We start from the raw sequence: 23,338 nt of genomic DNA on the forward strand, positions 1-23,338 counted from the left end.
AGAGACTCTTCCCACCAAACGGGTTTCTTAATCCAGCCTCTCCCCCCAGACCCTCGGGCTGGCAGGCAAAAAATACAACTGCCAGAAACACCACAGACATCAAGTGATCAGCTTGGATATTTTATTGCTTCTCCCAGCCAGGGCTGACAAGCAGAGATACAGAACTGCTTGTGGTTCCTGGTACAGAGACCAAAACCAGGAAGTGATCTGTCCCAGTGCAGATTTCCCAGAAATAAGAATGAGATGGGGTATGTGGACGATGCGCCTCAGACTCAACCAACCCAGTGAACGTTCCCTAGTTACAGAAGAGAAGTGAAAGCGATAATCCAGAAGGGAAATCTGGCTGTGTGAGAAGAATTTGGGGTGGAGACATTTGATGAAGTACACTTTTTTTTAACCCCCTTTTAGACGATATCATTAGATAAACATCCTTTTCAATGATACAACCCAAGCCATTTCTGGCCCTTTTCCTGGAAAAGCTTTTTGCTGCTGTCAGTTTACAGGAACAGCAATAAGAGTCCATTTTCTGGGCATGAAGCCCAGGACTCAAAGGGAGGCTCTAGAGAACATCTGGTCCACTTGATATATAGAAGCCAGCACTGCATGTGTGTATTTGTGTGTATGTGTTTTTCCTATGCTGACTCATGGCATTGAAGCCTTTCTGGAAACACCCCCACTTTTGTAGCCAGCCAGTTTATACACACCCCTTCAGCTCCTCCTTGTTTCAAATGTTAAGTCAAGAGGAAGAAGGAAAATAAATTCAAGAGCTGCTCTCAAGCATCTAGAATTCTCTGCACCCCACCTCTTCAGAAGAGAGACTGGCCCCAGCTCTGACTCAGTCTACTACAAACTGGACTCTCCTCTTAAAGCACCAACTTTATCTGAGCCTTTGGACAAAACTGGAAGAAAAGAGTCCACAAGTACTTTGGACTCTGCAGGAAGCAGGGGGCTGACAACTGGCAGTAAAAACAGAAAGATGGCAGACCCTGAAATTGAGCTTTTCGTGAAGGTAAGTTTTCTAGCTATAATAATGGCATATGGAATGTATTATTTCTTGACACTGGGCCTCACATTCTAAAAAGAGGTCAATATTTGGGCTAGACATAAATATTTTTTGAATTATATTCCTCCTCTGAATCCTAGATGTATGCCTGGTTGCTCTTAGATGACAATAGGAAAATATGTTATCTGAAAAAGACAAGGAGACGTTGCAGAAAGAGCACTAGACTAGTTGGTAGTCAGAACAACTAAATCATATTCTTGGTGGCACCCTACGTAACTTTGGACAAACCTCTCACTCCCTCTGGACCTTTATTTCTACATATGCACAATGAGGAAGCCTGACAAAGTGATCCTTAAGGGCTTTCTAGCTCTTGCAATCTGTGTTTTATGAGATAGGTTTTGGAACCTTGAATGGGGGAAGGAGAGAACCAAGACTGGACTGAGAGCCCCAATCCCACACATAGCCCAGATAGAGTTTTCTAAAACTCTCCCACAATAGATGAAGATCACAGTGGAGTCACATGGACGCAATGGGAGGAAACAGCCAGGAGTCTGTGTGCCTGTTACATGAGGAGAAGACATTTTAGAACGCTGTTTCCTCTTTATGGGATGCTTTGGGTTTTTTTTTTTTTTTTAATGCTTCAACTTTTCAGAAAAGTACTTTGGAAAACCCCTAAGGCAGGAGAAGGGAACGTGTGTTTTGAAATTAACTCATCAAGAAAAATAAATAGTTTTGTATACGTTATTGTAGCAATTACAGTTTCCAAAAACTTTGCTTATATTAACTATTTTTTCTCTATATTTTCATTGACTTTTAGAAGTATCCAAGATGATAATAATAACAAACTCTCATATCATGCCTGGTCCTTTTCTAAGCACTTTACATATATTATACATATTTACATATATTTCCTCATTTAGTCCTAACAACTTACATTAGTAGTACTGCTTGCAATAGTAGCATCAGTTGTCTTCATTTCTAGGTAAGTAAGCTAAAGCAATAAAGTTTTTAAGATTTTTTTGTTTTATGTTTGAGAGAGAGACAGAGAGCAAGTAGGGGAGGGGCAGAGAGACAGAGACAGAATCCGAAGCAGGCTCCAGGCTGTGAGCTGCCCGCACAGAGCCCGACGCGGGGCTCGAACCCAGAAGCCGTGAGACCATGACCTGAGCCGAAGTCAGATGCTTAACCGACTGAGCCACCCAGGTGCCCCAGGCAATAAAGTTTAAGTAACTTGCCTCTAAAACCGTTTCTCTACTGATGGCTTACAAAGACATAAAATAAAGTAAGTTTACCAAATGTTAGTTTAAACATCTGTTAGCCAAAGTAATACTTTAACAATTATTAAAAAATATTTACCTCGTCACATATATGCACAAAGGACATAATCAACCTGCTTTTTCAAAATTATAGGAGACCGACCCTTGAATTCCTGCATAGCAAAGTAATCCAAATAAGTGCTGTACTATGTAGCAAAGAGCTACTTCTCTTATCTCTGGATTTTATTTTTTTTTTAATTTTTTTTCAACGTTTTTTATTTTATTTTTGGGACAGAGAGAGACAGAGCATGAACTGGGGAGGGGCAGAGAGAGAGGGAGACACAGAATCGGAAACAGGCTCCAGGCTCCGAGCCATCAGCCCAGAGCCTGATGCGGGGCTCGAACTCACGGACCGCGAGATCGTGACCTGGCTGAAGTCGGACGCTTAACCGACTGCGCCACCCAGGCGCCCCTCTTATCTCTGGATTTTAGCAAAACATGTGACTGCTCAGACATGATATAAATAAGCCTTAATTTCCTAACTGGCTCTTCACATCTACCAGTTTCAAACCAGAGGTAATGTCTCTTCATAGGGTAACTAAAATGTTCCCTTAGTCTAAACTATTCATTCAATCCAATCGAACCCCTCTAACTAGTTGTTAGCATTGATGTGTTCATCTTCATAGACTTCCTCATATTTGGGTAGTAATCTGGACAGGAGAAATTAGTGAATCACACATTGGATGAACAAAGGTTGAACTAAGTAATAACTTTTGAGTTAAAATAACTAATCATTTTTAAGTACTTACTATATGGCAGGCACTGTGTTAAGTAGTTTATTATTAACCCTACCCTACGGGTAAAGAAAGTAAAGCAAAGAGTATCTAAGTGACTTTGTCCAAGGTCACATAGCTAGTGAATGGCAGGGTTAGGATTCTAATTATTTAAAATAGCTATGTGTAATCTTATTCAATTGTTTTCAATTCGGCAAACTTTTTAGTAAATTTTCCATAATTTCATCAGATGGAATCCTTTAGATGTAAGCTTACTTAATTACATTGCTACAAATTATAGATTTTCTAAAAGAAACTTGAGTATCATCTGGTCCGGGTTTTTGTTTTGCTTTGCTGTAAGATGTGTTCCACAGATCTCTAGAAGTTTCATAAAAGATATGGAGATGGGGCATAATGATTTAGAGGCATGAAAAATATTAATAAGTTTAAAAAGCACTCTTTATCAACAATATCTCATTTAGAGCTCATGTGGGTTCTTTCTAAAGATTAAAGGAATCTGTCATTTCCCCAGCTACCTCTGGCTCTGGCTTAAAAACCCTTAAAAACTCTCTGGAGAGGTCTCTGAGCAGCAGTATACCAGGCACATACCGCAACCCTACCCTAACCCTAGAAAGAGGACTCCAGAACACATGATAGGAAAAACCAAGAAGGAGCCTAGTTATCCTGGAGATGACTCCAAACAATTAAGAATTGGTAGTATTTCTGAAAATGGGTGGGAAGGTAGTATAAAAACAGAAAAATCAATTGAATACCTATTTAAGAGTATTTAGAGTCTCAAATCCCTGCCTTGCCACAGCTCCATAGATGGTTGTCATGTTTAGTCTCTTCTCAGCAGAAGTCTGTGGTTTTATTCTCAGGAGAGGACTCTGAACTGCAAAATAACATGCACATATTCTAAACCCTAAGCACTAAACCCTGACTTTAACCCTAACCCTAACACTAATGCTGACCCAACACTAACCCTAACCCTAACCCCTAACCACAAGTCCTAACCCTCTGGAGAGGTCTGTGAACCGCAAAACACAAGGCACATACCCTAACCATAACACTAAACCTACCCCAAGAGAAGACTGGGGTTTGATTCTCTGGTGAGTTCTTGAACTGCACAATTCCAGGCACAAACCCTGACCTTAACTCTAATCCTAACCCTTGATCTGAGAAAGCAGACTCCTGAACACACAATAAGAAAACTGAGAAACAGCGGAGTTATCCTGGAAATGACCCCCAAACATTTAAAAATTGGTAGTGTTTCTGAAAATGGGTGAGAAGGTAGAGATAAAAACAGAAAAATCTGTTGAATATCTATTTAAAGAGTTTTTAGAGCCCCAAATCCCTTCCTTGCCTCAGCTCATAGATGGTTGTCATGTTTATTCTCACCCCAGCAGAAGTCTGAGGTTTTATTCTCAGGAGAGGTCTCTGAACTGCAGGATGCCAGGCACATACCCTAACCCTAACAGGAAGAAAAAAAATGTTTTATCTATGTGAAAGAGATAAAAAAGACTATACTTTTCTCTGAATTATCGAACCATTTTCAAACTCTTAGAACTATCATAAAGACTATCATAAAAACTGATTAATTTTTAAAATCCAACAAAACCATTAGATGGGAGAAAACAGTGTTTAAGAATTTGGGTTCTGGAGTAGACAGCCCTGGACTTGCTACATGAGAAGAGTATATACACATCAGCTCTTGTCTGGCTGAGTGTACTTGAGCAAATTAGCTTCTCTGAGCCTCAATTTACTCATCTGTAAAACAAGAGTAATAACAGAACCTATATCATGGGATCATCTTCGTGGTGAGTATTAAATAAAACAAATCTGTAAAAGACAGTAGTTGTTGACATAGTAAACATTCAACAAATGTCAGATATTGTAGCTATTATTATTTTTCATGTTTAGAAACTTAGATCATAAACACAAGAAGAAAAAGTTGTTTTTGTGGATGACCATATCCTGTCCTTGCCAGCTAAATATACTTAAGAGGTGGTAACTCATCAATCAGGCTAAGGAATTTATATCCTAAAATTTTCTGTGATGGTACTTTAAATCTGCATATTATAAACATGGGGAAAAAACTTCAGTTTTCCTGTAAAACTTGACTGCATTTCCCCCACATCTCAGTGTTTTGCCTTTCCTTTTGCCAAAGGTGATCCACCCTTCCTGCTGTATCTATTATCAGACTCCATTCTTCTTCCTGCCTCCCACCCATAATCATGCTTGTACTCACTAGTCCCAGTTCTGATTGGATCCTTAGTTTGACTTCCATTACAAAAGAAACACAGCTGCCAACATTGGTTGCCTCTTCCCATAGCTCTTCACTCCCAGACATCACAAAAGAATAACAATAAGCATCATTTCCTCTGTTGCACCCATTTCCCAGGAAAGGAAAATTTGCCTAAAAATTAGGATTATGCCCAGGGTTTCTGGGACCTTAATATTGTTAGAAATGACAGATCAGAGCAGCTGTAAAATGAGGGACCCTTTATTTTCTTCTACAGACTGAGGCAAAAGCGGATAGTAAGCATCAAATAAATATTGAATAAATGAATGATGTAATAGCCATGGCAAATGAAAGAACTAAACTTATTTGGAGATATTTATAGGTGAAACTAACAAGAATTGGTGTTGAATTCAATTTGGAAGTGAAGTAGAAGGATGATTTTCAATTTTCTAATTTGGGCAACTGATGTCTTATCTGCTATGGCTGCCATAATAAAATATCATACATTGGGTGGCTTAAACAACAGATGTTTATCTTCTCACAGTTATACAGGCTGGATACTCAAGATCAAGGTGCCAGCATGGTCATGTTCTGGTGAGAACTCTCCCTGGCTTATAGATGATTGCTTTCTCAGTGTCCTTGCATGGTGGGCAGAGAAAAATAGGAAGACAGTAGAGAGAGAAAGCTTTCTGGTCTCTTCTTATAAGGGCCTTAATCCCATGAGGACCCCATCCTCATGACCTCATATAATCCTAATTATCTCCCAAAAGCCTTTCTACCAAATACTAGGGTTAGAGTTTCAAAATATGATTCGGGAGTGGATACAATTCAGCCCATAGCAGACGGCAATGTCATTTACAGGATTGGGAGCCCTAAAGAAAGAGGAGGTCAGGGAGTGGAGTAAAGAAAAAGGGAGGAATTCAGGTTGGGACATGTTGAGATTGAGGTATCTAAAACCTGGATTTCCCATGATGACACTGCATCAGCTATAGCTGTCTCAAGAAGTGGCTAGTTTTTTAAAAATTTTTTTCAATGTTTCCTTATTTTTTTATTTTAATGTTTATTTCTGAGAGAGAGACAGAGTGTGAGCGGGCAAGGGGCAGAGAGAGAGGGAGACACAGAATCCAAACCAGGCTCCAGGCTCTGAGCTGTTGGTGCAGAGCCCAACGTGGGGCTTGAACCCGTGAACCGCGAGATCATGACCTGAGCCGGAGTCAAACACCAAACCGACTGAGCCACCCAGGCACCCCAGAATGTTTCTTTATTTTTGAAACAGAAAGAGACAGACAGAGTGTGAGCAGGGCGGGGAGCAGAGAGAGGGAGACACAGAATCCGAAGCAGGCTCCAGGCTCTGAGCTGCCAGCACAGAGCCCAATGTGGGGCTTGAACCCATGAGCCATGAGATCATGACCTGAGCCGAAGTCGTACACTTAACCGACTGAGCCACGTAGGCGCCCCCAAAAGTGGCTACCTTTTCTTCCTCATTCGTCTTGCCACTGAGCCTGGAAATCAGGTAGGTATCTTTTAGGTATCGTTGTTCTCATTCCTGTTTGCAGACCATTCTGCCTCCCCCATCCAGAGAAATACCAGTCATAAAATCAGACTAAACCACCCCTTCTTGTGATAGTAGTCTTCCAAACACCAGGTCACTCTCCCTTATTTCTTGAGGATTTTTAGCTTCTGGACCACTGTCATTCTCTCCAACACTATTCCTATCATAATTCTTGGTGATTTGAATATCTACACAGATGACCCTTCCTCTGTGTAGGGTCTGGCCTACACTAGGCCTCTGGCCTCTCTGATCCTTGACTTCTCCTCCAGCGATCTTGTTCTTCCCTTTCCATAGCCATATGCTAACTTTTGTCACTGCAACTTCTGCAATGACTGCATAATGTCATTTACTTGAGGGCATTTTTCCCCACTTTTTGAAATTTTCTATTTTAACACACTTTGAGTTATAATTTACATAAAATAAGATGCACCCACTTTAAGTACACGATCCGATGAGTTTTGACAAATGTATACACACATGCAACTACTACTCCAATCAAAATATAGAATATTTCTATCACTTCAGAAAATTCCTTTGTGTCTCATTTCAGTCAATCTTCCCCACTGTATCCCACTACCACACTGCCAAGAGATCACCAATCTGCCTTCTGTCTGGATAGATCGGTTTGCATTTCCTAGGATTTTCTATAGGTTGAATTGTACAGTATGTACGCTTTTATTGTCTGGCTTCTTTCACTCGGCATAATTGTTTTGGGATTTCCCCATATTGTCGTGTGCTTCAATAGCTCATCCCTTTTTATTGCTGAACTATTCCATTGTATAGATGTAGCATATTTATCTATCTACCTACTGAAAGATATTTGAGCTGTTTCCAGTTTTTTTAGCTGTGATTAATAAAGTTGCTATAAACATTCATGTACAAGTCTTTCTATGGACATATGCTTTCACTTCTTTTGTGTAAATACCTATGATTAGAATTAATGGATCATATGGTACGTACATTTTTAACTTTGACAAGCTCTTTATAAACCACTTGCACCATTTTACACTCCTAACAAGAGTGTATCCATTCCAGTTGTTCCACATTCCTATGCCCTTCAAATTTCAGCTATTCCCGTGTGTGTGCAGTGGCATCTTGTTGTGGTTTTCATTTTCATTTCCCTGTTAACGAGTGATGTTGAGCATCTTTTCATGTCTTTATTTACCATATGTATCTCTTTCATAGAGTGTTTAGATCGCTTGCCCATTTTTAAGTTGGACAGTTTGTTATTGAGTTGTAAGAGTTTTTTATTCATATATTTTATTAACATTTTCATTTTCTTAACAGTTCTTTTGAAAAACAGATTTTGTTTTCATGTAGCTCAATTTATTGAATTTGTCTTTCCTCTCCCTCACTCTCTGAATCCCAGCTATATTGACCCTCTTTTGGTTCCTTATAAAGCCATGCTCAAGCATATTGCAAGGCCTTTGGATATACTATTTGCTGTTTAGAATGGCTCCTTCATGCCTATTCTCGCACTTAACTCTTAATTATTCTTTAAACTCAGTTCAAATGCCAGTTCCTCAGAAAGACTTTCCCTGCCAGACCCCATATAGATTATTTCTCTGTTACACACTCTCATAACATGCACATCCTTCCTTCAAATAATTTATATCAGTTTAAAACTAAGAGTTAATTGGGGTACCTGGGTAGCTTAGTCGGTTAAGTGTGTGAATTCGGCTCAGGTCATAATCAAGGGTTCGTGAGTTTGGTTCCGACATCAGGCTCTGTGCTGACAGCTCAGAGCCTGGAACCTGCTTAGGATTCTGTGTCTCCCTGTCTCTCCCCCTCCAACGCTCACGCTCTGTCTCTGTCTCTCAAAAACGAATAAACGTAAAAAAAAAATTTTAAAAACTAAGAGTTAATTTGGGGGTTATTTTTATTATTTTTATTTTTTTACATTTATTTACTTTTGAGAGACAGAGCACAAGTGGGGGAGGGGCAGAGAGAGAAGGAGACACAGAATCCGAAGCAGGTTCCAGGCTCCTAGCTGTCAGCACAGAGCCCGACGCGGGGCTCAAACCCACAAACTGTGAGATCATGACCTGAGCTGAAGTTGGACGCTCAACCGACTGAGTCACCCAGGCACCCCAGGACTATTGATATATAGATATATAGATATATAAATATATAGATATATAGATATATAGATATGGACTGTTATGTATATATATGGACTATGTTAAATATTTACTGGGAGACTGAATGGATAAGTGAAGAATGGAGGGGCGACAGATAAACTCAAGTTTACATAAAATTTCAAAGCAGAAAAATGTGTTGTTTTCAGTGAACAAAAGATGGCTTTTCATTTTTTTCACCATTATTTTTCTTACTATTGAAGTATAGTTGACATAAAATGTTATATTAGTTTCAGGTAAATAACATGTTGATTCGACAATTCTATACATTACTCCGTGTTCATCGTGGTAGGTGTAGTCAACATCTGTCACCAAACAACATTATTACAATATGATTGACTATATTTCCTATGGTGGGCTTTACATCTCCATGACTTATTTATGTTATAACTGGAAGTTTATACCTCTTAATTTCCTTTGTCTACTTTGCCCACTTCCACTCACCTCCCCTTTGGCAACCAGCAGTTTGTTCTTTATATCTAGAGATCAGGCTTGTTTGGGGGGGGGGTTGTTTGCTTGCTTGCTCGTTTTGTGTTTTAGATTCTACATATAAGTGAAATCATATGGTTCTTGTCTTACTCTGCCTGACTTATTACACTTAGCATAATGCCCTCTGGGTCCATATATGTTATCACAAATGGCAAGATCTCATTCTTTTTTATGCCCAAGTAATAGTCCTTTCATCTATTACTAAACACTTGGGTTGCTTCCGTATTTTAGCTATTATAAATAGTGCTGCAATAAACACAGGGTGCATATATATTTTCAAATTAGTGTTTTCTTTTTCTTTGGGTAAGTACCCAATACTGGAATTACTGGATCATATGGTATTTCTATTTCTAATTTTTTGAGGAACCTCCATGCTGTTTTCCACAGTGCTTGGACCAATTTACATTCCCACCAAAGGTACACAAGTGTTCCCTCTTTTCCAACACTTGCTCTTTCTTATCTTTTTGACACTAGCCATTCTGATTTCTATGAGGTGATATCTCATTGTGGGTTTGATTTACATTTCCCTAATGATTGGTGATATTGAGCATCTTTTCATTTCTCTGTTGGCTATCTGTATGTCTTCTTTGGAGAAATGTTTATTCAGGTCTTCATTTTTAATTAGATTATTTTTTATTTTTTGGTGTATAAGTTCTTTTTTTTAGTGTTTATTTATTTTTGAGAGAGAGGGAGACAGAGTGCAAGTGGGGGAGGGACAGAGAGAGATGGAGGCAGAATCCAAAGTAAGCTCCAGGATCGGAACTGTCAACACAGAGCCCAACGTGGGGACTCAAATTCATGAACCATGAGATCAAGACCTGAGCTGAAGTCAGATGCTTAACCGAAGGGGCCACCCAGGCGCCCCAGCAGTTCTTAACATATTTGGGATATTACCCCCCCCCCCAATCAGATGTATTATTTGAAAATATATTCTCTCATTCAGGAGGTTGCCTTTTTGTTTTGTTAAAAGTTTCTTTTGCCGTGCAAAAGCTTTTCATTTTGGTGTAGTCCCAATAGCTTATTTTTGCTTGTTTACCTTGCCTCAGGAGACATAGCCATAAATATGTTGCTAAAGCTGATGTCCAAGAGATTGCTGCCTATGTTTTCCTTTAGGAATTTTATGGTTTCAGATCCTACATTTGGGATCTTAATCCATTTTGAATTCATTTTTGTGTGTGGTGTAAAAAAAAAAAAGCCAGTGGTCCAATTTCATTCTTACACATGTAGCTGTCGAGTTTTCCCAGTACCATTTATTGAAAAGACTGTGTTATCCCCATTGATTATTATTGCCTCCTTTGTCATAGGTTAATTAACCATATAATCATGGATTTATTTCTGGGCTATCTTGTTCCATTGATCTATGTGTCTATTCTTGTGCCAGTACCATACTGTTTTGATTATTATAGCTTTGTAGTATAGTTTGAAATCAGTGAGCATGATACCTGTGGCTTTGTTCTTTCTCAAGATTACTTTGGCTATTCAGGGTCTTTGTGATTCTATACGAATTTTTACAACTATTTGTTCCAGTTCTGCAAAAAATGCCATCAGCATTTGATAGAGATTGCATTGAATCTGTAGATGGCTTTGTGTACTATGGACATTTTAACAAAATTTAACTATATTAATTCTACCAATCTATGAGCACAATATATCTTTCTATTTGTTTGTGTCATCTTTAATTTCTTTCATCAGTGTCTTATAGATTTCAGAGTATAGGTCATTCACCTCCTTGGTAAAATTTATTCCTAGGTATCTTATTCTTGTTAATGTAATTGTAAATGGGATTGTTTTCTTAATTTCTCTTTCTGCTACTAAATTATTGGTGTTTAGAAATGCAACAGATTTCTGTATATTAATTTTGTATCCTGGGTCTTTACTGAATTCATTTATTCGTTCTAATAGTGTGTGTGTGTATGTGTGTGTGTGTGTGTGTGTGTGTGTGTGTGTAGTCTTTAGGGTTTTCTACATAGAGTATTATGTCATCTGCAAATAGTGACATTTTAACTTCTTCTTTATCAATTTGGATGCCTTTTATTTCTTTTTGTTGTCTGATTACTGCAGCTAGGACTTCCAGTACTATGTTGAATAAAAGTGGTGAGACTGGACATCCTTGTCTTATTCCTGATCTTAGAGGAAAAGCTTTCAATTTTTCACCAGTGAATATGATGTTAGCTGTGGAGTGTTCATATATTTCATTATTATGTTGAGATATGTTCCCTCCAAATCAATTTTATTGAGAGTTTTTATCATGGATGGATGTTGTATTTTGTCAAATGGTTTTTCTGCATCTATTGAGATAGTCATATGGTTTTAATCCTTTTGTTGTTGTTAATATCCTGTATTGATTGATTTTTGAATTTTATTTTTGAGTGTGGGTGATGGGTATTGAGGAGGGCACCTTTTGGGATGAGCACTGGGTGTTGTGTGATTTTTGAATTTTAAACCATCCTTGCATCTTTGGAATAAATTCCACCTGATCTTGGTGAAGTATAATTTTAATGTATTGTTAAATGCTATTTGCTAACATTTTGTTGAGGATTTTTGCATCTATGTTTATCAGGGATATTGACCTGTAGTTTTCTGTTTCTATAGTGTCTTTGTGTGGTTTTGGCATCAGGGTAATGCTGGGCAAAAGATGGATCTTTAAATGGATGGTGTTAAAACAACTATTAACTGGGGCGCCTGGGTGACTCAGTTAAGCGACCGTCTTTGGCTCAGGTCATGATCTCAGTTTGTGAATTTGAGCCCCACGTCGGGCTCTGTGCTGACAGCTCGGAACCTGGAGCCTGCTTCGGATTCTGTGTCTTCCCCTCTCTCTACCCCTCCCCTGCTCATGCTCTGTGTCTCTCAATAATAAATAAATGTTAAAAAAAATTTTTAACTATTATCTATTTGTAAAAAAACAAATTGAATACATAGGCTAAAGTCCCAATATAACTCTGCCAAAATAAATTCCAAATCGATGAAACAAATGCCAAAAATGAAACCATGAAGGTACTAAAAGAAAACATAAGAGAACATCTTTATAATAAAACAAAATAAGAAAGGTGGGATATTCTTTGTAATCTTTATGTATATAATAGTCATGTAAGCAGATCAGAAAAACTAGACTGCATAGAGGAAAAAAGTAATAGATTTTATGTAAAATCTAAATTTCACATAGGCCATGTTTTAAAATACATGTAATGTGTATCAAAAAGTGTTAATATCTTCAGTATGTAAATAAATTTTTCAAATCAATAAGGAAAATGTCATCACTTTAATAGAAAAAAATGTAAGATTGTCATGAACAAACACTTCACAAAATAAGGCAATCAAATGGGCAATAAACATATGGAAAATGCCTCTCAGGAAGGAAATTTGGCAGGATCTATTAAAACGGAAAATGCACTTAGTCTTTTTTCAACATTCTCATTTTAAATATTAATTCTAAAGATATAATCTCAGCAGTGGAACAAATTATATGCCCCAAAATATTTGCTGCTGAAATATTTAGGATAGCAAAAATTTTGGAATATCTGAAATGCCCATCAACAGGAAATGGTTATATTATATATATTCTGGTAATATATAAAACAAACTATTATTATTATGTACTAATCAGACTTGTCATTTTAAATACAATAAACTTATTTGATTCATTATCTCCATCTGCCCACAGATAATAGAATCCATAAGATTAAGGTTATCTCTAGCAACTGGTTCATCTCCCAGTAGGCACTCAATACATACTGAGCAAATGAATGAATGAGGCCTTCCTTTATCTTAACAGGCTGGAAGTGATGGGGAGAGTATTGGAAACTGTCCCTTTTGCCAACGCCTTTTTATGATCCTCTGGCTTAAAGGAGTTAAATTCAATGTAACTACTGTTGACATGACCAGGTAAGAGAAATCAGGACATGTTTCATTCTGAAGAGTGAAATTGGTAGACACCAATATAATGTTTGTGTTTGTATAATGTGTACTATATCTAAAGGCTTAACTCTACTTATTTTCAATAATTATAGAAAGCCTGAAGAGCTGAAAGACTTAGCCCCAGGCACCAATCCTCCCTTCCTGGTGTATAACAAGGAGTTGAAAACAGACTTCATTAAAATTGAGGAGTTTCTAGAGCAGACACTGGCTCCTCCAAGGTACAGCATTCTACAGGGTATTATTGTTGTTGAGAAAATCTATTGTATTGCCCTATTTATTGCAGATTGAGAATTCTTCTAGACATCTTTTTTTCACTGTTGGCCTCTCTTTTGCTATTTTTCTAGCAAAGTTTTCAAAGATCCCCTTGATTACTCTTTATATGACTACACAACTTTACTACAGAATTACTTATTTAATATATGTAAAGGTATTAAAACTTTCTGAGTTGTAAGCAGTCTATAAGGAAAGGGCAAAAGATGGATTTTGGGAAACCTTGGGAAGGCAGGGAATTTCAGCCATAATGAAGTTTGGGGGAATTTATACTGATAGAAATTCGACTTGTTTTATTGTAGAGCCCTCACAAGATCTTCAGTTTTGAAACAGCTTTTGATTTGGTCTGATCTCTAAGCTCTGCAGGTTGAGAAATATTATGTCTACTAAGCATAAACTTCCCCCCTTCAACTTTAAATACACAAAGATATTAGATTTAACATTTCAAAGTACTTTTATATTCCTTATGCTATCTGTGCCTTTTATTCGCATGACTTATTTATTCCATAACTGGAAGTCTATATCTTCCATTTCTCTTCACCCATTTTCACACATCCTCCACCCCTTTAACCTCTGACAACCAGTGGTTTATGCTATGTATTTATGGGTCTGTTTCTGGAGGCATCACAATTACAGACTTCAAGTTATATTACAAAGCTGTAGTGATCAAGACAGTATGGTAGTGGCACAAAAATAGACACATAGATCAATAGAACAGAATAGAAAACCCAGAAATGAACCCACAACCGTATGGTCAATTAATCTTTGACAAAGCAGAAAAGAATATCCAATGGGAAAAAGATAGTGTCTTCAACAAATGGTGTTAGGAAAACTGGACAGCAACAAGCAAAAGAATGAAATTGGACCCTTTTCTTACACTGTACACAAAAGTAAATTCAAAGTGGATTAAGGAAGGCACTTGTGATGAGCACTGGGTATTATAGGTAAGTGATGAATCACTAAATTTCTACACCTGAAATCAATTTTACCACATATGTTAACTAACTAGAATTTAAATAAAAACTTGAAATAAAAAAGAAATAGACAGTAGTGATGGTTGCACAAAACAGTGAATGTAATTAATGTCACTGAATTGTAAACATAAAAAATGCTTAAAATGGCAGATTTTATATATTTTTTCCACAATAAAAAATTTTTTTAAAAAATGCGTTGAAGACCTAAATGTGAGACAGGAAACTATCAAAATCCTAGAGGAGAACACAGGCAGCAACTTCTCTGATATTGGCCATAGCAACTTCTTACTAGATATGTCTCCTGAGACAAGGAAAACAAAGCAAAAATAAGCTGTTGGGACTTAATCAAAATATAAAACTTCTGCACAGTGAAGGAAGCAATCAACAAAACTAAAAGGCAACCTGTGGGATGGGAGAAGATATTTGCAAATGACATATCTGATAAAGGATTAGTATCCTAAATATATAAAGAACTTATAAAACTGAACACCCAAAAACAAAATAATCTAGTTTAAAAAGGGCAGAAGAAGGACACCTGGATGGCTCAGTCGGTTAGGCATCTCTTAGTTTTGCCTCAGGTCATGATCTTGGAGCTTCATGGGTTCAAGCCTCGCATTAGGCTCTGTACTGGCAGTGCAGAGCCTGTTTGGGATTCTCTCTCTTTCCCTCTTTCTCTGTCCTTCCCCCACTTGCACTGTCTCTGTCTCTCTAAAAATAAATAAATAAACTTTTTTAATGGGCAGAATATGTGAATTAATATTTTTCCAAAGAAGACATCCACATGGCCGACAGACACATGAAAAGATGCTCAACATCACTCATCATCAGGGAAATGCAAATCAAGACTACAATGAGATATCACCTCACACCTGTCAGAGTGGCTAAAATCAACAACACAAGAAACAACAAGTGTTGTGGAGGATATGCAGAAAAAGGAACTCTCTTGTACTGTTCGTGGGAATGTAAACTAGTGCAGTTTGTGGAAAACAGTCTGGAGGTTCCTCAAAAAACTAAAAATAGAACTACCCTATGACCCAGTAACTGTACTACTGGGTATTTATGCAAAGAATACAAAAATACTGGTGTGCCTGGGCAGCTCAGTCAGTTAAGCATTCAGCTCTCGATTTTGGCTCAGGTCATGATCTCACAGTTCATGAAATCAAGCCCTAGTTGGTCTCTGTGCTGATGACACAGAGCCTGCTTGATATTCTCTCTCTCTCTCTTTCTTCCTGTGTGTGTGTGTGTGTGTGTGCCCCTCTCCAGATCACACACGGTTTCTCTCTGTCTCAAAAGAAATAAATAAACATTTTTTAAAAAGAATACAAAAATACTAATTCAAAGGGATACATGCACCCCAATGTTTATAGCAGCATTACCTATAATACCCACATTATGGAAATAGCCCAAGTTTCCATGGATTTATGAATGGATTAAGAAGATGTGTGAGGCGCCTGGGTGGCTCAGTCAGTTGAGCATCCAACTCTTGATTTCGGCTCAGATCATGATCCCATGGTTATGGGATGGAGACCCATGTTGGGCTCCATGTTGAGCATGGAGCCTGCTTAAGATTCTCTCTCTCTCTCTCTCTCTCTCTCTCTCTGTCTCCCTCTGCCCCTCTCCCCTGCTCGCTCTCTCTCCCTCTCTCTCTAAAATAAAAAAGAAGATGTGGTATATATATGGTGTATGGAATATTACTCAGCCAAGAAAGAGGATTTAAGATGGCAGAGTAGTAAAGGGACCCTGGGCTTGTCTTGTCCCTTGAACACAGCTAGATCAACGGCAAATCATTTTGCACACCTAAGAAATCAATCTGAGGATTAAGAGAACAATCTGCATAATTTGAGGAAGAGAACGTGGCAGGTTTCTTTTAACAAACAAATCAAAGCACACCTAGTTAAAGGTCCAAACACTCCCCATTTAAAGCAAGGAGGAACTCTGCAGAGGACTGACAGACAATTTACTGCAGCAGCGGCCACATAGCCTATACCAGAAACACTTCCTGAAGTGCCAGGCCCTGGACATTGTATAAACCCTTCTTACTATAGCATTACTCTCAAGAACATGAAACATAACAAGCTTTCATACACACAAAAGACAGAAACCTAGATAAAATTACAAGATAGATTAATTCTCCCCCCAAAAAAATCAAGAAGCAACCACAGTCAAGGATTTACTCAAAATAGATATAAATAATATATCTGAACAAGAATTTAGAAAAACAGTCATAAGAATAGTAGATGGGCTTGAAAAAAAATCATAGAATATACCAGAGAAACCCTTGATGCAGAGAAAAAAACCTAAAAATTAGGCCAAAATAAAAAAAAAAAATGCTATGAGATGTAAAACTGAGCAGATGTAATCACAACAAGGACGGAAGAAGTAAATGAATGAATAGGTTATACAGAATATAAAATTATGGAAAATGATGAGGCTGAAAAGGAGAGAGAACGAAAACTATTGGATCACAAATATAGACTTAGGGAACTCAGCGATTGTATACAGTGCAATACTATCCATATCATAGGAGTTCCAGAAGAAGAAGAAGGGGGAAAGGGGACACAAGGTTTTATATCTAAGAACCCCTAATCTGGGGGGGGAGGGAAACAGGCATTCAAGTCCAAGAAGCACAGAGAACTCCCCTCAAAATCAACAAAAACAGGTCAACACCAAGACATATCATAGTGAAACCTTCAAAATACAAAAACAAAGAGATAATTCTGAAAGCAGCTAGAGACAAAATGTCATTAACCTACAAAAGTAGACATATAAGGTTAGAAGCAGATGTGTCCACAGGCCTTCTGGCAGGCCAGAAGGGAGTGGCAGGATATATTCAATGTACTAAACAGGAAAAATATGCGGGCAAGAATACCTTATCCAGCAAGTCTGCCATTCAGAATAGGAGAGGTACAGAGTTTCCAAGACAAGCAAAAACTAAAGGAGTTCATGAACACTAAACAAGCTCTGCAAGAATTATTAAAAGGAGGGGCGCCTGGGTGGCGCAGTCGGTTAAGCGTCCGACTTCAGCCAGGTCACGATCTCGCGGTCCGTGAGTTCGAGCCCCGCGTCAGGCTCTGGGCTGATGGCTCGGAGCCTGGAGCCTGTTTCCGATTCTGTGTCTCCCTCTCTCTCTGCCCCTCCCCCGTTCATGCTCTGTCTCTCTCTGTCCCAAAAATAAATTAAAAAAAAAAAAAAGAATTATTAAAAGGAACACTTTGAGCAGGAAAGAGAGACCAAAAGCAACAAAGACTAGAAAAGAACAAAGACAATCTACATGAGTAGCAACTTTCAGGTAATACAATGACACTAAATTCATATCTATCAATAATTACTGTAAGTGTAAATGGACTAAGTGCTCTAATCAAAAGACATAGGGTCAGAATGGATAAAAAAAAAAAAAAGACCCATTGATATGCTGCTTACAAGCGACTCATTTTAGCCCCAAACTCACTTCTAGGTTGAAAAAACAATTGAAGATAAATTGAAGAATAATGTATCATATTAATGGACATCAAAAGAAAGCTGGAGTAGCCATACTTACATCAGACAAACTAGATTTAAACCAAAAACTGTTATAAGAGATGAAGAAAGGCACTATATCATAATAAAGGGGTCTATACAACAAGATCTAACAACTGTAAATTTTATGCCTCCAACTTGGAACAGCCAAATATATAAATCAATTAATAACAAACCTAAAGAAACTCACTGATGATAATACAAAAATACAAGACTTTAACACCCCACTTATATCAATGGACAGATCACCTAAGCAGAAGATCAACAAGGAAACAATGGCTTTGAATGATACACTGGACCAGATGGAATATTACTCAGCCATAAAAAAGAATGAAATCTTGCTATTTGCAACGATGTGTATGGAGCTAGAGAGTATTATGCTAAGCAAAATAAGTCAGTCATAGAAAGATAAACACCATATGATTTCACTCATAGGTGGAATTTAAGAAACAAAACAAATGAGCAGAGGAGAAAAAGAGAGAGAAAGACAGAGAGAGAGAGAGAGAGAGAGAGAGAGAGAGAGAGAGAGGCAAACCAAGAAACAAACTCCTAACTATAGAGAACAAGGTGATGGTTACCAAAAGGGAGGTGGGTGGGGGATGGGTAAAAGAGGTGATGAAGATTTAGGTGTTATCACTCTTTAAATCTGTGCCAATGTGATGGGTATAGTGATATCACATTGATACTTTACATTGCATTTCCCTGAATAATAGGTGAATTTGAGCATCTTTACATATGTTGATTGATCATTTGGTTTTGTTCTGTGAATCATCTTGTCAAATCCTTCTGATTTTCTGTTGGCTTATGTATCAGTTAGGGTTTGCATTCAATTCTGATAACTAGAGATGAAAAAAGTGGCTTAAATAAATACGGGTTTTATTTTTCTCACATAATGAGCCAAGAATGAGTGATTATAGGGATGGAATGATGGTTCCATGACTTCACTGGGGACCCAAGCTCTTTCTAATCTCTCTTCTGTGCTATCCTTCAGGTGAGGCTTCCAGTCTCAAAGTTAATTCGTGGTGACAATATGTCCACTGGAATTCCAAGCAACAGATCTAATTCCCACACAAGAAGAAGGAAAAGGACAAAGAACAAAAGATGCAAGCTAGATTTTTTTAAATGTTTATTTATTTTTGAGAGAGATAGACAGACAGACAGAATGCAAGGAGGGGAGGGGCAGTGATAGAGGGAGACAGAGAATCCGAAGCAGGCTCCAGGCTCTGAGCTGTCAGCACAGAGCCCAATGCAGGGCTCGAACTCACAACCATGAGATCATGACCTGGGCTGAAGTCGGACGCTTAACCGACTGAGCCACCCAGGCGCCCCAAAAGGTACAAGCTAGATTTAAGAAGTTTTTGCAGAAGCCACCTCAACAATTTGCATTATTTACATTTCATCATCCAAAAATAATTCACATGGTCACATATAAATATAAAGGGGACCTAAGAAATGTAGTTTTTATCCAGGTATATCACCACCCCTAATAAAACAAAAACAAGTTTTAGTTAATGAAAGGAAGGAAAGGAAGGAAAGAAGGAAAAGAAAGAGAGAGAGGTACAGAACTGTGTTATCAGCCATAGTCTGCTTCTTACATGCAACACACTTACTCCCAAGAGATACAACTTCCAAGTTCCATATAGTTACTGCATCCTGCTCAAAGTTCAAGATCTTTGGGTGATGTGCAACATCTCCATTAGATACTAATTGTAGGGCAATTAAATAAATTAAAAGACAAGTTTTCTCCACCAACTCCTTGATACACTCGATATATCATGGTAGAGCAGGAACTGGATAGCTGGAATAAAAACTTCCATTTTTAAAAGGGTAATGATAAAAAGGATAGGATAACACACAGCAATCACCGGTTCATAACAGTTACCATTGTTAGAGAAACAGCTGAAAGATGTTCTAGGTTTTGGCATTACAAACAATGTTAAAATGTACTTTCTTTTTACAAAGCCCTCCAGAGTGATTATTTTGCTAGATATGGAAGTCTAGCAAAGTTTATATGGAAGTCCATATAAACTTCATATAAAAATTTAAAACCTGTTAGATACCCACGTCAATGAAAATGAGGGAGTATGGAACTCCAAAAATCTATCCCTCCATGAAAGCAATGAATAGCTTGGGGGGAAAAACCGTCAGAATCAACTTTTCCAGAATTCTGGAATCTAACCAAAAATTTACAACACTGAAGGAAATAGTAATAAAGAAAAAAAGCTGAATTTTAGTAAAAGAGCCTTGTGGCATTTTAGATTATCTTGTTACCATATTCCACTCCCCAGTCTTGAGCAGCCTTAAACATAGTAGTCCACATTGTGGGTGCAGGACACTGGTATCAGAAGACATGATATGGGCTTTATTCTCAAAAACTGTGGTTATGTGGTTTGTCCTAGTGGCACCCTGAAGGATTGGCTTGAGGGTTTGTGTTTTTTCACCTACCCTGGAGCTTTCCCAGGGTTGAGGCAGGCTCTTTGGTGGCATTTATGGAAGGCATTTAAAGGCACATGTATTAGCCGTTGCCACATGGGGAAAGAAATAGCACTTGAGGAAAGCAATAGACAAACTGAAAAGCCTTGGAAGAAATAGGCTGGATGTTTGGGGGATACGTAGGGGAATATGGGCTTTAAAAAAAGCTTTCATGTATTCTAAGGACTCTAGAAGCCCATGCACATGTCCAGGTTTAGGCCTATGCTCAGAAAAGACCTGAGAAGACCCTAAGCTCTTACTTCTGACTTCAGGCACCATGCAAGCAGAAATTGAAGGCTAGGGGCACCTGGGTGGCTCAGTCGGTTAGACATCCAACTTCGGCTCAGGTCATGATCTCGTGGTCCGCGAGTTTGAGCCCCGCGTCGGGCTCTGTGCTGACAGCTCAGAGCCTGGAGCCTGCTTCTGATTCTGTGTCTCCCTGTCTCTGCCTCTCCCCTGCTTGTGCTCGCTCTTTCTCTCTCTGTCTCTCAAAAGTAAATACACATTGAAAAAAAAAGAAATTGAAGGCTAAGCTGTAAACTGCATACATAAGCATTGAAGGAGAGCCTCAACTCAGAGAAAGACTGCAAACACTGGGATACATTTTCTTTCTTGGTTTGTTTGCTTGGCTGGTTGGTTTGGTTCCAGGAGAATAACAAAATATCCATTAAATCGATAACCAACCAAAGATAATGGGACAAATATTTCAGTAGCCCCAAACAACAAAGAACACAGAGTTTAAAAAATTACTTCAGAAAATTTACTAAACAAATAAACAATACTCATAATAAGCAGCAACACAAACCCCAAGGAATGGAAGGATCTGATTTTCAGAGTTTCTACCTTATAATATTTGAGCGTCCAGTTTTCAAGAAAAAAAATATAATTCATGTCAAGAAACAAGAAAGTATGGCCCGTTCACAGGATAAAAAAGAAATTAATAGAATCTGTTCCTAAGAAAATCCAGATATGTGATTCAATAGACAAAGACTTTACATCAACTGTCTTAAATATGTTTAGAATGCTAAAGAAAGCCATAAACAAAGAACTAAAGGAAACCACAGAGAGAATCCTCAGCATAGAGAGAACAGCAATAAAAAGAAACTGTAAAAAGGAACCAAATAGAAAATCTGGAGTTGAAAAGTACAATTACTAAAATGAACAATTCACTAGAGGGTTTCAACAGCAGATTTGAACAGATAAAAGAGGTAATAAGCAAAAGTGAGCATAAATTGATTGAGATTATCCAGTCTGAGTAAAAGGAAGAAAATGAACAGAATCTAACAGACCAGTGGAATACCATCAAATGTACCAAGATACACATAATGGGAGTCCCAGAATGAGACAACAGAGATAAAGATGCAGAAGAATGTTTGAAGTAATAATGGCTGAAAGTTTCCCAAATTTAATTAAATACATTTATCTGTACATCCAAGGAGGTCAATGAATTCCAAGTGGAATAGAGACAAAGATATCAACACCAGGATACATTATAATCAAATTATCTAAAGCCAAAGCCAAAGATAGAATCTTGAAAGCAGCAAGAGAAAAATGACTCATCATGTAGAAGAGATATTCAGTAAGGTTAACAGATGATTCTCCATCAGAAACCATGGAGACCAGAAGGCAGAGAGATGACATATTAAGTGCTGAAAGAAAAAAAATCAACCAAGAATTCTATATCTGGCAAAACTATCCTTCAAAAATGAAAGAGAAGTTAAGACATTCCACATGAACAAAAACTGAGGAATTTTGTTGCTAGTAGACCTATTCTACAAAAAATGCTACAGGGAGTCCTTCAGGCATAAATGAGAGGCCACTAGACAGTAAATTAAGGTCATGTGAAGAATAAAGAGCACCAGTAAAAGAGGGAAGCCATACTCATCTCAATGCAAAAAAAAAAAAAAATGGACAAAATCTGACACCATTTCATGATAATACTCAACAAACTAGGAACAGAAGGGAAGTTCCTCAACCTGACAAAAAGCATTTAATACCCACACATAACATCATACTTAATGGTAAGGGATTGAAAACTTTCCCCTTAGGATTAGGAACAACACAGGGATACCATATCTGATACTTCTGTTTAACACTGTATTGGAAGTTTTAACCAGAGCGGTTATGAAAAAAAATAAATAAAAAGTATTCAAAGTGGAAAGGAAGAAGTAAAACTATCTCTATTTGCAGATGGCATAATCTTTCACACAGAAAATCCTTTAAAATCCACTAAAAAACTACTAGAACTCATACATGATTTAAGTACAATTGAAATATACAGATCAATATACAAAAATCAATTTTATTTTATTTACACTACCAATGAATAATCCAAAAAGTAAATTTAAAAAACAATTCCATTTTCAACAGTATAAGAAATAACAAAATACTTCGGAATAAACTTAATAAAGACTTCTCTGCTGAAAATCACAAAACATTGCTGAAAGAAGACCTAAAAAATGGAAAGACATGTATATTAGTTTCTTAGGGCTGCCACAACTAAGTGCCATAAATTGAGTGGTTTAAAACAACAGAAATTTGTCTTATAGTTCTGAAGGCCAGAAGTATGAAGTCAAAGAATCAGCAGGGCCATGCTCCCTCTGAAACCTTTAGGAGAAAGATCCTTCCTTGCCTCTTCTTAGTTTCCAGTGGCTTTCCAGCAATCACTGGTGTTCCTTGACTTGTGGATCCATAATTCCAATCCTCCATCTTCACATGGCATTTTCCCCATTCCTCTG

At 37.8% G+C, this 23,338-nt stretch overlaps 1 protein-coding gene across 3 annotated transcripts in view; it reads left to right on the forward strand.

The window, feature by feature from the left end:
* The first annotated feature begins 498 nt into the window (after positions 1-498).
* Positions 499-23,338, forward strand: part of CLIC2 (chloride intracellular channel 2) — a 29,314-nt gene continuing 6,474 nt past the window's right edge. The window contains exons 1-3 of one of the 3 annotated variants that reach the window (XM_053891575.1): positions 522-1,009; positions 13,226-13,335; positions 13,461-13,586. In XM_053891575.1, coding sequence (XP_053747550.1) covers positions 977-1,009; positions 13,226-13,335; positions 13,461-13,586 — 269 coding nt within the window. In that variant the 5' untranslated portion in view covers positions 522-976. Of the gene's footprint in view, positions 1,010-13,225; positions 13,336-13,460; positions 13,587-23,338 lie in introns of all 3 variants that reach the window. The other 2 variants (XM_019439374.2, XM_053891576.1) reach the window with 2 other exon arrangements.

This window comes from Panthera pardus, unplaced genomic scaffold (genome assembly GCF_024362965.1).
Source record: "Panthera pardus isolate Hobbes unplaced genomic scaffold, ASM2436296v1 HiC_scaffold_27, whole genome shotgun sequence".
Lineage (NCBI taxonomy): Eukaryota > Metazoa > Chordata > Mammalia > Carnivora > Felidae > Panthera > Panthera pardus.